Genomic DNA, 15,167 nt, shown 5'->3' on the forward strand with positions numbered 1-15,167 from the left:
CATTTAGAAAATAGTCGACCATTTTAATTTCTCTACCAAAGTGCATGACCATCTATTCCTGACACTGTATTCCATCTGCCTCTACTTTTCCCATTCTCCTAATCTGTCTAAGTCCTTCTGTAGCCTCTCTGTTTCATCCTCTCTACCTGCCCCTCCACCTATCTTTGTATTGTCCATAAACATGGCCTAAAAAGACATCAATTCCATTATCCAAATCACTGAAATATAACGTAAAAAGAAGCAGTCCCAACACAGACCCCTGTAGAACACCACTAGTCACCAGCAGCCAACCAGAAATGGATATCTTTATTCCCACTCTTTGCCACCCGTCAATCAGCCAATGCTCTATCGATTCACAAACAAGAGAAGATCTGCAGATGCTGGAAATCTAAGCAACGTACACAAAATGCTGGAGGAACTCAGCAGGCCAGGCAACCTCCGTAGAAGAGTACTGTCGATGTTTCGGGCCGAAACCCTTCAGCAGGACTGGAGAAATCAAGAGATGAGGTGTAGATTTAAAAGGTGGGGGCAGGTGAGGGAGAAACACAAGGTGATAGGTGAAACTGGGTGGGGTAAGGATGACATAAAGAGCCGGAAGTAGATTGCTGAAAGAGATACAAGGCTGGAGAAGGGGAAATATAATAGAAAAGGACAGAAAGCCATGGAAGAAAGATCAAGTAGTCCACATGAACCTTCTTGAATTTCTTATGAGATAAGTCTTAGAATCAAGTCCTTATAAAGGGCCTTGTCTTAAAATGTTGACGGCTTATTCCTTTCCATGAATGCTGCCTGACCTGCTGAGTTCCTTCAGCATTTTGTGTGTGTTACTCTCCATACCCTCACTCATATCCCATTTTCTGATCTCTGGCCTCCTTGGTGAAGTCAGCACATGAGCTTATAAAATATGAGCATCTCCCCTTTACAAAGATTCCGATTCAGATGTGTCCTCAATATTCATTGCATCAGCGTTTCAGACGGAGCAAATCCTGTGAAGAGCATGACGTCTGTTTTATCTCTGAAGAAAATCTATGTCAATAGTTCATTTCTTGCATGATTTATTTGTCTTTTCATGCTTTTTAAACAGTTGCTGTTGGCCTCTTTATTTGAGGCTGAATAATATGAAGCAATGTTGGATGTCTTATCATCTCACAAACTGCTCAAGTAGAAATGACTGACGCTGTGAACCATCTCTCATCTAATCTCATGAGGTGGATCACATGGCATGAAAATGGATGAGTTTTTAAAATCAAAAGTTCAGTGGCGGTTCATAACATTGGGTGCTTTACCTCAGTCTTTTCCCAATGGCTGAAACTAATACCAAGTATTTGCCCTTTCATTTCTTGAATATGTGACTCACTGGAATGAATCTGAGCCACTGCACTCACTGTGGCTTTGATGTTATGGGTCAACCCTTCCAAATTTGTGTCTAAGTGGGGCCTGAGTACAGAGCTACAAGCTACTACTTGTATTGAATAATGTCCAGTGCTTCACCTCTGTTGTTGCTCTTCACTGCTTTGCATGTCAGTGTTCTATTTCCTTTGATGTGGCCCTGATTTGTCTGAGCAGATTTGATATGTCTCCAAAAACACTCAAAAATTTCTACAGACATTTCTGTATGGAGAGCATTCTAAGTGGCTCCAGCACTGTCTGGTGTGGGGGCAACTGCACAGGGTTGAGGTAAGCTGCAGAGAACTGTAAACTTATTCAGCTCCATCATGTGCCCTAGCCTCCGTAGAATCCAGGAGTGATGGCTCAAAAGGGTGGCATCATCATTGAGGACCCTCATCACCCAGCTCATGCACTGTTCTCATTACTAACATCAGGAAGAACGTAGAGAAGCATTGAGGTACAACGTCCTATTTTCATGGAAACATAGAAAACCTAGAGCACAATACAGGCCCTTCAGCCCACAATGCTGTACAGAACATGTACTTACTTTCGAAATTACCTAAGGTTACCCATAGCCCTCTATTTTTCTACGTTCCATGTACCAATCCAGGAGTCTCTTGAAAGATTCTATCGTATCCGCCTCCACCACTGTTGCCAGCAGCCCATTCCACTCATTCACCACTCTCTGTGTAAAAAACTTACAACTGTCATCTCCTCAGTACCTTCTCCCCAGCACCTTAAAACTGAGCTCTCTGGTGCTAGCCATTTCAGCCTCGGGGAAAAGCCTCTGACTATCCAGACGATCAATGCCTCTCATCACCTTATACACCTCCGCCAGGTCACCCCTCACCTCTCATCCTCCGCCAGGTCACCCCTCACCTCTCATACTCCGCCAGGTCACCTCTCAACCTCTCATCCTCCGCCAGGTCACCCCTCACCTCTCATCCTCCGCCAGGTCACGCCTCACCTCTCATCCTCCGCCAGGTCACCCCTCACCTCTCATCCTCCGCCAGGTCACCTCTCAACCTCTCATCCTCCGCCAGGTCACCTCTCAACCTCTCATCCTCCGCCAGGTCACCTCTCACCTCTCATCCTCCGCCAGGTCACCCCTCACCTCTCATCCTCCGCCAGGTCACCTCTCAACCTCTCATCCTCCGCCAGGTCACCTCTCAACCTCTCATCCTCCGCCAGGTCACCTCTCACCTCTCATCCTCCGCCAGGTCACCCCTCACCTCTCATCCTCCGCCAGGTCTCTGTCATCCTCTCATCCTCCGCCAGGTCACCTCTCACCTCTCATCCTCCGCCAGGTCACCCCTCACCTCTCATCCTCCGCCAGGTCTCTGTCATCCTCTCATCCTCCGCCAGGTCACCTCTCACCTCTCATCCTCCGCCAGGTCACCTCTCACCTCTCATCCTCCGCCAGGTCACGCCTCACCTCTCATCCTCCGCCAGGTCACCCCTCACCTCTCATCCTCCGTCAGGTCACCTCTCACCTCTCATCCTCCGCCAGGTCACCTCTCACCTCTCATCCTCCGCCAGGTCACGCCTCACCTCTCATCCTCCGCCAGGTCACCTCTCACCTCTCATCCTCCGCCAGGTCTTTGTCATCCTCTCATCCTCCGCCAGGTCACCTCTCACCTCTCATCCTCCGCCAGGTCACCTCTCACCTCTCATCCTCCGCCAGGTCACGCTTCACCTCTCATCCTCCGCCAGGTCACCTCTCACCTCTCATCCTCCGCCAGGTCACCCCTCACCTCTCATCCTCTGCCAGGTCTCTGTCATCCTTTCGACTACTTATTTAATTTACTTATGTACTTATTTAATTTAACTATTATATATTAATATACGACTGTAACTTTCAGTGTTTTCTCTATTACGCTGTATTGCACTGTGCTGCTGCCGCAAAGTCAACAGATTTCATAACATATGTCAGTGATATTACACTTGATTTTGGTTCTGATTTATAACCCCATCTCCAGCCCCTTTTCACCCAGTTTCTTTTCCCTTCCCTACCCATTCCATCTGCACTTCATCATATCTTGCCCCTAATGTCCATTCTTTGCGTCTCCTTCCCTTAATTGGTTCCATGCTCTACTTTCCCTTTCTTATCATGTTCCACTATCTGCAGCCTGCATTGTCTCCAACAATCCTCTCCATCCTCTGTCACTTTCTCCAGCCTTCCTTCTCCCACCTTGCCCCATCTACCAGTCAATCCTTCCACTCATAGATCTACCTATTGCTTGCCAGTTCTTGCCTGATCCACCCCACCCTCAATTCGTTCAAACCAAATCAAGGTTTCAACCTAAAACATCATTGTTTCTCTCTGTAGTGCTCCCTGATTCATTGAGTTCCTTTAGCAGCTCATTTTACCACCTCTCTTCCTTCACACCTTCTTAAACACGAGGAATTCTGCAGATGCTGGAAATTCAAGCAACACGCATCAAAGTTGCTGGTGAACATAGCAGGCCAGGCAGCATCTCTAGGAAGAGGTACAGTCGACGTTTCGGTCCGAGACCCTTCGTCAGGACTAACTGAAGGAAGAGCTAGTGAGAGATTTGAAAGTGGGAGGGGGAGGGGAGATCTGAAATGATAGGAGAAGACAAGAGGGGGAGGGATGGAGCCAAGCGCTGGACAGGTGAGGATCATGGGACAGGAGTCTCAGGGAGAAGGAAAAGGGGGAGGGGGGGGAAAAACCCAGAGGATGGGCAAGGGGTATAGTTAGAGGGACAGAGGGAGAAAAAGGAGAGAGAGAGAAAAAGAATGTGTGTATATAAGTAAATAACAGATGGGGTACGAGGGGGAGGTGGGGCATCAGCGGAAGTTTGAGAAGTCAATGTTCATGCCATCAGGTTGGAGGCTACCCAGACGGAATATAAGGTGTTGTTCCTTCAACCTGAGTGTGGCTTCATCTTTACAGTAGAGGAGGCTGTGGATAGACATATCAGAATGGGAATGGGATGTGGCATTAAAATGTGTGGCCACTGGTAGATCCTGCTTTCTCTGGCGGACAGAGCGTAGGTGTTCAGCAAAACGGTCTCCCAGTTTGCGTCGGGTTCTCGCCAATATATAGAGTGCCACAGCGGGAGCACTGGACGCAGTATATCACCCCAGCCGACTCACAGAACGGACGCAGTATATCTGCTAAATCTGTTTGATTCCAAAATTTACAGAATGTGGTTTACTTCTTGCTCTTTAAAGTATGAGATTATGCCCTTCAGTGAAAGGAATGAAAAGACAGACTGCAAGTGAGTGCAGGTCAGATGGATCTAGATGTTTTGGTCATGACACACAAAACTTTGGCAGGCAGGTACAGTAAAAAGAAGGTAACTGGGACACTGGTCTCATTTGAAAAGCAATTGTGATAATTGTACAGGGTGTTTGTGAGTTTTGGTCCCTTACCAAAGAAAGAATGTATCCAAATCAAAAATATTCCAGAGAGATTCCTTAGGCTAATTCCTTGGGTTGAGAGGCTGTCAGAAATACAATTAGAATCAGGTTTGATATCACTGGCATATGTCATGAAATTAGATGTTTTGTGGCAGCAGTACAGTGCAATAGCTACAGTAATAATAAAAAAAAGCCATAGATGGCCTCACCTGGTACCTAATGTCACCTCCCTGAACGAGAAGGCACAACACTTCCTGAGATGATTGAGGTAAGCAAGGCTCCCCCTCCCCACCATCTTAACTGTGCTTTACCACAGCACCATTGACAGCATCCTGACAAGTTGCATCTCCATCTGGTATGGGAGCAGTCGAGCTTTGGACCAGAAGTCCCAACAAAGGACTGTGACAATAGCTGAGAGGATCATAGGAGTCTCCCTACCATCCATCAAGGACGTTTATCAGGAGTGCTGCATACGTAGGGCCCTTAGTATTATTAAGGATCCCACCCATCCACCCAGCACCCTCTTTGACTTTCTCCCATCAGACATGATGCATAAAGACAAGGATGAGAAACAATTTCTTCCCCAGGTCATTAGCCTTCTGAACTCCCTGCTGCATTGTATTTGAAGTGTCACAGGTTAATCTGTTCCTTACCTTACAATTTTTAATATTAATGGACTTTAGTTTGTTATTTATGTGTGATTCATCTGTAGATTTTATCCTTACCTTTGTAAGTTATCATGTGTTATGTGTGCTAGTGCTTTACACCCTGGTTCAGAGAAACGTCATGTTTCTATATATATTACATGGTTATATACATTATATACATGTATGTAGGTAAATGACAATATATTTGATGATATGTATAATTTAATTATATAAGTGATGCAAAAAGAGAACAGTAAAATAGTGAGGTAGTATTCATAGGCTCATTGTCCATTCAGAAATCTGATGACAGAGGAGAACAAGCTGTTCCTAAAATGTTGAGTGTGTCTTCAGTCTCCTGTACCTCCTCCCTGATGGTATCAATGAGAAGAGGGCATGTCCCGCATGAGGGAGTTCCTTAATGAAGGATGCTGCCTTTTTCAGTCATTGCTTTTTGAAGGTGTCTTCAATGCTGGGGAGGTTAGTGCCCATGATGTAGTTGGCTGAATTTACAACTTTCTGCAGATTTTTTTGATCCTGTGCAGTGCCCCTCCATACCAGACGGTGTTGCAAACAGTTAGAATGCTCTCCAGTTTATATCTGTAGAAATTTACAAGTCTTCGGTGACTTACCAAGTCTTCTCAAACTCCCAAAGAAATATAGCTGCTGTGGTACCTTCTGTGTAACTGCATCAACATGTTGGGCCCAGGAAAGATCTTCAGGGATGTCAGCACGTTGGAAATGGAGAGTGCTCACCCGTTCCACTGCTGATCCCTCGACAAGGACTGGTGTGTGCTTCCTCAACTTCCCCTTCCTGAAGTCCACCATTAATTCCTCCATCTTACTCATGTTGAGTGCTAGGTTGTTGCAACACCACTGAACAAGCTGATCTATCTCACTTCTGTACGCCCCCTTGTCACTGTCTGAAATTCTGCCAACAATAGCTGTGTCATCTGCAAATTTATAGGTGGTATTTAAGCTGTGCCTAGCCACACAGTCATGGGTGTAGAGTGATTAGAACAGTGGGCTAAGCACATACCTCTGGAGTACACCAGTGCTGATTGGCAATGAGGAGATGTTATTTCTGATCCACACTGACTGTGACCCCTGAAAAGAAGTCAAGGATTTAGTTGCAGAGGAAGGTACAGAGCCACAGGTTTTGGAGCTTATTGATTAGAAATGAGGGTATGATTGTGTTGAATGCTGAGCTGTAATGAACAGCAGCCTGACATTAATATTACTATTGGCCAGGTGATCCAATGTGGAGTGAAGAGCCAGTGAGATTGCATCTGCAGTCCAGGTCCTTGCTTGGGCAATAGGTGGTTCTGGTCATGAGCTATCTCTCAAAACACTTCAACACAGTAGACATGAGTGCCACTGGGGCACTTAAGGCAGCTCACCCTCCTGTTCTTGGGCACTGGTTTGATTGTCACCCATTTGAAACAGATGGACACCTCCTATTGCAGCAGTGAGAGATTGAAGATATCCTTGAGCACTCCAGCCAGTTGGTTAGCACATGTCCATACCAGGAATACCATTATGACCTGATGGCTTGTTGAGGGTTAACCCTCTTGAAAGATGTCCTGACATTAGTGTCTGAGACAAAGATCACAGGGTCACCGAATGCTGCAAGGATTCACAGGTGTGGTTTTATTCTCCCTTTCAAAGTGTGCATAAAAGATGTTGAGGTTGGTGTATTAAACAGAGTTACCAGATTGAGCCTGTACTCATTGGAGGTTAAAAGTTTAAAGTTCAAAGTAAATTTATTATCAAAGTATATTTATGTCACCATACACAATCGTGAGATTCATTTTTTTGAGGGCAATCACAGTAAATACAAGAAACTCAATTGAATCAGTGGAAGACCACACGCAACTGACAGGAAAACAACCAAAGTACAAAACAGAAGAACAAACTGTACAAACACAAAAAGAAAGAGAAATAAACAAACAAATAAGCAAGCAATAAATATCAAGAACGTGAGATAAACTGGCCTTGAAAGTGAGCCCAGGCCAGTGATGGGGAAAGTGAAGTTATCCTTTCTGGTTCAAGAGCCTGATGGTTGAGGGGTAATAACTGTTCCTGAACCTGGTGTTGTGGGCCCTGAGGCTCCTGTATCTTCTTCGTGATGGTAGAAGTGAGAAGAGAGTATGGCTGGATGGTAGGGGGGGTGGGATGGGTCCTCGATGGTGGATGCTGTTTTCCTGCTACAGCATTCTGTGTAGATGTGCTCAATGGTGAAGCTGGCTTTACCCATGACAGGCTGGGCTATATTCGTGATGCAATATACTTTCCACCACACATCTTTTGAAGTTTGTCAAAGTTTTAGATGTCATGCCAAATCTACACAAACTCCTAAGGAAGTAGAGTCACTGCCGTGCTTTTTTCATAATTGCACTTATGTGCAGGCCCAGGACAGGTTCTCTGAAATGTAACGTCAAGAAATTTAATGTTGCTGATCCTCTCCACTTCTGATCCCCCGATGAGGACTAGCTCATGGACCTCTGATTTCCTCCTCCTGAAGTCAATAATCATCTCCTTCGTCTTACTGACATCGAGTGAGAGGTTGTTGTTGTGGCACCATTCAGCCTGATTTTCAATCTCCCTCCATTAAGCATATTCATCACCACCTTTGATTCGGCCAATGACAGTGGTGTCATTGTCATGCTTAAATATAGCATTAGAGCTGTGCTTAGCCTCACAATATAAAGCAAGTAGAGCAGGGGGCTAAGCATACAACTTGTGGTGCACCTGTGCTGAGAGATATTGTGGAGCAGATGTTGTTGCTAATCTGAAATGACTGGGATCTGCATGTGAGGAAGACAGGATCCAGTTGTACAAGGAGGTATTGAGGCCGAGGACTTGAAGCTTAATGATTTGTTTTGAGGGGATGATAGTATTGGATGCTGAGCTGTTGTCAATGAAGAGCATCCTGATGTATGCATCTTCACTGTCCAGATGTTCCAGCATTGAGTGAAGAGCCAATGAAATGGATTGATATGTTTCACCAACAACCTCTCAAAGCTCTTCAGCACAGTGGACGTACTACTGCATGATCATCCTTGAGGCTGATTACCACATTCTTCTTAGGCACCAGTATAATTGAAACCTGCATGAAGCAGATGGGTACGTCAGGCCACCGAAGCAAGAGGTTAAAGATATTGGTGAATACTCCAACCAGTTGATCAGTGCAGGTCTTTAGTGCTCAGCCGCCCTGCCTGGGCTGGACGCTTTCAATGTGTTCATTCTTCTGAAAGATGTTTTCACATTGGACTCAAAGACTGAAATCACAGGGTTATCGGAGGCGGTAGAAGTTCGTGATGGTTCCTCTAGTTTTTGATAGATAAAGCGAGCATAAAAGGCATTGAGCTCATCTGGGAGTGAAGATTTTTTGTTACACATGTTGCTTGGTTTCAATTTGTAGGAGATGATAGCATTCAAGTCCTGTACCAGCTATCAAGCATCCTTCAGTGATTCAAATTTGGTCCAGAATTTCCACTCTGCATGTGAGATGGCTTTTCTGGAGATTGTAACTGGTTCTCTTGTATTTAACGGTTGATAGACCTGAGTACCACTGAAATGGCCCTCAGCAGATTGTGGATCTCATGGTTCATCCAAGGCTTCTGGCTGGGGAAGAAACTTCAAGATTTTGTGAGGACACACTCACCTATAACTGTTTATATAAATCCATGACAATCGTGGTGTATTCATTCAGATCCTCTGATGAGGCATAGAAACATAGAAAACCTAACAGTACAATACAGGCTCTTCGGCCCACAATGCTGTGCCGAACATGTACTTACTTTAGAAATTACCTAGGCTTACCCATAGCCCTCTATTTTTCTAAGCTCCATGTATCTGTCCAGGAGTCTCTTAAAAGACCATATTGTATTCACCTCCACCACAGTCGCTGGGAGCCCATTCCACGCACTCACCACTCACTGCGTAAAAAACTTATTCGTGACATCTCCTCTTTACCTACGTCCAAGCACCTTAAAACTGTGCCCTCTCATGCTAGCCATTTCAGCCCTGGGAAAAAGCCTCTGACTATCCACACAATCAATGTCTCTCATCATCTTACACATCTCTGTCAGGTCAACTCTCATCCTCCATCGCTCGAAGGAGAAAAGGCCGAGTTCACTCAACCTATTCTCATAAGGCATGCTCCCCAATCCAGGCAACATCCTTGTTAATCTTCTCTGCACCCTTTCTATGATTTCCACATCCATCCTGTAGTGAGGTGACCAGAACCGAGCACAGTACTTCAAGTGGGGTCTGACCAGGGTCCTTTAAAGTTGTAACATTACCTCTCAACTCTTAAACTCAATCCCACAATTGATGAAGGCCAATGAACCGTATGCCTTCATAACCACACAGTAAACCTGCACAGAAGCTTTGAGTGTCCTATGGACACGGACCCCATGATCCCTCTGATCCTCCACATTGCTAAGAGTCTTACCTTTAATACTATATTCTGCCATCATATTTGACCTACCAAAATGAACCACCTCACACTTATCTGGTTTGAACTCCCTCTGCCACTTCTCAGCCCAGTTTTGTATCCCATCAATGTCCCACCGTAACCTCTGACAACCCTCCAGACTATCCACAACACCCCCAACCTTTGTGTCGTCAGCAAATTTACTAACCCATCCCTCTACTTCCTCATCCAGGTCACTTATAAAAATCACAAAGAGAAGAGGTCCCAGAACAGAACCCTGAGGCACATCACTGGTCACCAACCTCTATACAGAATATGACCCATCTACAACCACTCTTTGCCTTCTGTGGGCAAGCCAATTCTGGATCCACAAAGCAAGGTCCCCTTGGATCTCATGCCTCCTTACTTTCTCAATAAGCCTTGCATAGGGTACTTTATCAAATGCTTTGCTGAAGTCCATATATACAACATCTACTGCTCTACCTTCATCAATGTGTTTAGTCACATTCTCAAACAATTCAATCAAGCTTGTAAGGCACGACCTGCCTTTGACAAAGCCATGCTGACTATGCCTAATCATATTTTGCCTCTCCAAATATTCATAAATCCTGCCTCTCAGCATCTTCTCCATCAACGTACCAACCACTGAAGTAAGACTCACTGGTCTATAAACACCACCCAGTCTATTGATTTGCAGCAATCCCATAGCCACTCCTCTGCCTCCCATTGCAACTTCTTTGTTGTCATTATTTCTGGGCCTTGCTCTTTAGCCTCTTCCTGTATGCAGGTAGGAGGAGTAGAGCTAAATGATCAGATTTCCTGAAATGTAGTCTGAGCATAAAACGGTAGGCATTCCTAATTGTAGTGTAACAGTGGTCGAGTGTTTTGGGGCTCCAGGTGCTGCAGGTTATATGTTTATGATAATTGGGCAGAATTTTCTTTAAACAAGCCTGATTGACATTCCCAACAATGACTTGAAAGGGATCAGTATGGGTGTTTCTTGTTTGCTAATTGTGCCATTCAACACATCGTATGCTTGTTTAACATCTACCTTTGATGGTATGTAAACTGGTCTCGATCATGGAGGAGAATTCTCTTGGTAAGTTTGGCACTTCATCGTCAGATGTTCCAGGTCGGGGGAACAAGTGTGTGACAAGACCACTGCATCCAAACACCACAAACGATTTATCATGAAACACAGACCCCATCTTTTGTCTTCTGTAAATCAGCAGTCCCATCCATCCAGTGTATTGAGAAGCCTTCAGATCTTACCAATGTCTGAACTGAGCCATGTCTCTGTGAAACACAGAACACAACAATTCCTCATTTACTGTCAATACAGTAATCCTGTCCTTGAGTGCTCAATCTTCTTCTCTGGCACTGTACATTTGCTAACAAGATGCTGGGTACAGGAAGTTTCATTTTTCAGTAATTGCATCTGGTTTGGAGACCTCCCCTCCTCCTGGCATAGCTTAAAGGTGGTGTACCTGCATGCTTGAGAGTTAAGGCTGCCAAGTCCTTTGGAAGACTGTGAAATCACTAGTTCGTTAAGATGGTTCAAAAGTATGTTGCTTAAAGGGAAATTACAGGCTGTAGATTACAATGAGAGTAATTCAGAAGTATATTTTGAAGTTTTATTTGCAGCCCACAGCAAGTTATCTGATTCACCAGTGCTATGGTGGAAATTAGGGGTTGGTTTTAAAATCCCAAGAGGATGTGACAGAGTAGATACCGAGCTGTTTCACTAAAGGGAAAATCTCAAACAGGGGGACATGGTTTCAAGTAACGAGCCAGTCATTTAAAATTGAGATATTTCCTCTTGCAAAGGGTAACACATCACTGTTGATCTCTTTCCCTGAAAGTCATGAAAGCTAGCTCATTTAAAGTGGAAGTAGATATATTAGTGAAAATACAGGGGATTGAGGGCTGTAGAATAGATCAGCCATGATCATGCTGAGAATGGTCAGGCTTCAAGGGACAAGTGGTATACTCCTGCTCTTGCATTCTTCTGCCCACCTTTCATAAAATCATAGAGTCATACACTTTGAAATTTGAACCTTCCCCTTGCTTCTAGCAGCAAAGTGTTAATGCTTAGTTCTCTGTCTCTCACTGACAGTTGAGTATGTCTGTTTTCCCAGGAATTCTACCAGTCTACAACAGTCTCTTTGCCCTTGCAACTGAAGATATAAAAGTCTGGTTCCCTCCAAGCCACATCTTCCAGGTTGATGGCTGCACACAACAGGTCCTTCTATATCGCCTCAGGTAAGTTGTGACATCAGGTTCACCAGCCCAAAATTTCCCAGCTTATTCTTACAGCCTTTCATAAGCAAAAGAATAACATTAGCTATCCTTCATTCCTCCGGCACCTCGCCCACAGCTAAGGATGCTTTAATTATCGCTGTCTGCACCCCTGCAATTTCTGCACTAGTCTCCACAAGGTCTGAGGAGACACCTCATCGGGCCCTGAGAACTTATCCACCCTAATTCACCTCAAGACAGTAAACACATCCTCTTCCATATTCCATTGTCTCTCTATTCTTTTTCCTCAGTTCTATAGACTCCACCTCTATCTCCCAAGTAAATGCAAATGCCAAAAAAAATTTAAGACCTTCTCCATCTCTTTGATTCAATTTATTAATGACTATGCTGATCTTCAAGGATCCCAATTTTGTCTTTTGCTTTCATTGTGCTCCTAATATAACAAACAAAAGCTCTTGGGACTCTTTTTCACTTTGTTTGCCAGAGCAAACTCTTTTAGCCATTCTGTTAAGTGCTCCTTCCATTTCTTCTACCCCCTCAAGTGCCTCATTTGATCTCCACTGTCTGTACCTGATAAGCACCTCCTTTTCCTTCACAAGGGCCTCAATATCCCTGGATAACCAAGGTTTTCTCAACCTGTTAACCATGCCTTTTATTCTAACAGGAACATATAGATTCTCTTCTCTCAGTATTTCACTTTAGGAGACCTACCTTACCAAACATATTTTTGCCAGAAAACAACCTATCCCAATACACATTTGTCAGATTCCTTCTGATGTCATCAAAATTGGCCTTTCTCCAGCATAAGAATCTTAAACCGAGGACCACTTTTGTGTCCTTTGAAGGGCATCAATAGGATCACAAGACACCATCACCACTTGGTTCTGAAATTTGCCTTTTTATCACAGTTATAATAATGGGCAGTCTCTCTTTCTGCTTGCCTAGATTTTTCTTTCCTAACTGGCTTGGCCAAGGCAGCAAGAAATCCTACCGCTATGGTCTTACGAAGGAGTATACCAGCACCGTTTTGGATTACTCTGTCATAGACTACCTCTTTGCTCAGGTAATGACCACTTTAACAGCCTTAGCAGGGTGAACATTTGAAAAGACAAGTGTTTGAGTTGGATGCAAGTGTAATAAAGGCTGCACTTTACACCCGGCATTTAAAACTATAGTCAGATACGAATTGAAGAAATGAAGTATTATCAACAAGACTGAAGTCAGGATGTCTCACAGGGGCTCGGGAACCAGGGCTTCTGTTCATCACACCTTCCTCTGTTTCCTCCTCAGTCACGCTCTGACTTTGTCACTGGACTCATTAAAGTCCCACTGGACCTGCAGATGCAGGAGGAATGCTTGGGAATGGCTGTACTGGACATAATGCGGATAGCAAAGGAAAGGAAGTGGAGTCTGCAACAAATCTGTGAGCAGATCAGGTAAGATGTGATTGTGCAGAGCAGACTTGATGGATCAATTGGCCTAATTCTGCTCCTATGTCCTATGGTCTATAGTGTCAATTTCTCATGAATAGTGCAGATGATTTAAGAGGGGAGCAAGAATGGGATGTACACTTGAGCAAGAAAGACCTTGTAGGTGATGTTGTCAGAGTATTCTGGAAGGAGCTGAAATTAGTTTATTTATGTCACATGTTCCAAGACACAGTGAAAAAGTTTGCCCTGCATACTGTTGATAGAGATCAATTCATTACAACAGTGCATTCACATATTACAAGATAAAACAATAACAGAATGCAGAATAAAGTCTAACAATTACAGATAAAGGACAATAAGCTTCAATTTTACCCGGAAACCATTCAATAGTCTCATAAAAGTGAGGTAGAAGCTGGTGGAGCATATTTTCAGGCTTATGTATCTTTTCTCTAATGGAAGAAGGGAGAAGAGAGACTGCTTGGAATGGGCAGGGTCTTTAAATATGCTGGTTGCTTTCTACAAGTAGCAAAAAGTATAGATAGAGTCCATGGAGGAAAGGTTGGTTTCCATGGTGTGCTGAGTTACGTTCACAGCTCTCTGTAGTTCTTGCAGTCCTGGGCACAGCAATTTCCATACCAAGCCATGATGTGTCCAGATATGAAAAGATGCTTTCAAAATTAGAATTAGAATCAATCAGGTTTATTGTCACTGACATTAGTCGTGAAATGTGTCTATTTATAGCAACTGTACAGTGCAGGCTTAACAAATTACTGTAAGTTGCTAAACAAATAGAAAGACAGGTAAATAACTACAAAGTGTATACATATATACATAGATAAATAGTGTAAAAGAGGAAGAGTGAGGTACTGTTCATGGGTTCATACAGTGAAAAGATATAAAATTGCTATGTGAAAAATAAATAAATATTGCAAAAAATGAAATACTGATGTAGTGCTTAATGGTTCATGGCTGTTCAGAGATCTGATCGGAGCTGTGAAGACTACTCTGTTGTCAATCAAAAGCCTCTATATCTCTTTATCTCTGGACAGAGATACTCTGTGTCTCTGGAAGTCTGTCACAAGTGGTGTACTACAGATGTCGTTGCTGGTAATGTTATATGTCAGTGACTTGGGTGAGGTGGTCTGATCAGTAAGTTTGCAGATGACATGAACATTGGTAGAGTTGTAAATAGTGAAGTAGAAGGAGAAGGATACAGTGAAACATTAACCACCCACCTGGAAGTTGGGCAGAGCAATGGCAGGTGGACTTTCTCAAAGTGAAGTAATACACTCTGGGAAGTTAAATTATTGTAGAGCATGTAGTCATAGTCATAGTCATAGTCATAGTCATACTTTATTGATCCCGGGGGAAATTGGTTAAATTGGATATTGAATAAATGGTAGGAACTTTAGGAGTGTTGATATACAGAGGAACTTCGGTGTGCAAGTACGTAGCTGCCCGAAAATTACAGTGCAGGTGGATGCAGTAGGGTTGGACAAATAGAATCATGCAATAGTGAGAGTGGCCCTTCAACCCATCTTCTCCATGTTGACTGTGTTGTCTAACTATGGTGAACCCATTTGCATTCATTAAACCCTTATGCCTCAATGTCTTTTC

The 15,167-nt window shown here is 43.9% G+C and overlaps 1 protein-coding gene across 1 annotated transcript in view; it reads left to right on the forward strand.

Annotated features, from left to right (window-relative positions):
• Window positions 1-15,167, forward strand: part of LOC134337404 (tyrosine-protein kinase JAK2-like) — a gene marked incomplete at its 3' end in the record, with an annotated part of 85,754 nt that overhangs the window by 56,601 nt on the left and 13,986 nt on the right. Inside the window, exons 3-5 of the mRNA XM_063032369.1 lie at window positions 12,000-12,123; window positions 13,066-13,183; window positions 13,411-13,556. Of these exons, the coding sequence (XP_062888439.1) occupies window positions 12,000-12,123; window positions 13,066-13,183; window positions 13,411-13,556 (388 nt within the window). The remainder of the gene's footprint in view (window positions 1-11,999; window positions 12,124-13,065; window positions 13,184-13,410; window positions 13,557-15,167) is intronic.

This window comes from Mobula hypostoma, chromosome 24 (genome assembly GCF_963921235.1).
Source record: "Mobula hypostoma chromosome 24, sMobHyp1.1, whole genome shotgun sequence".
In the NCBI taxonomy this organism is placed as follows: Eukaryota; Metazoa; Chordata; class Chondrichthyes; order Myliobatiformes; family Myliobatidae; genus Mobula; species Mobula hypostoma.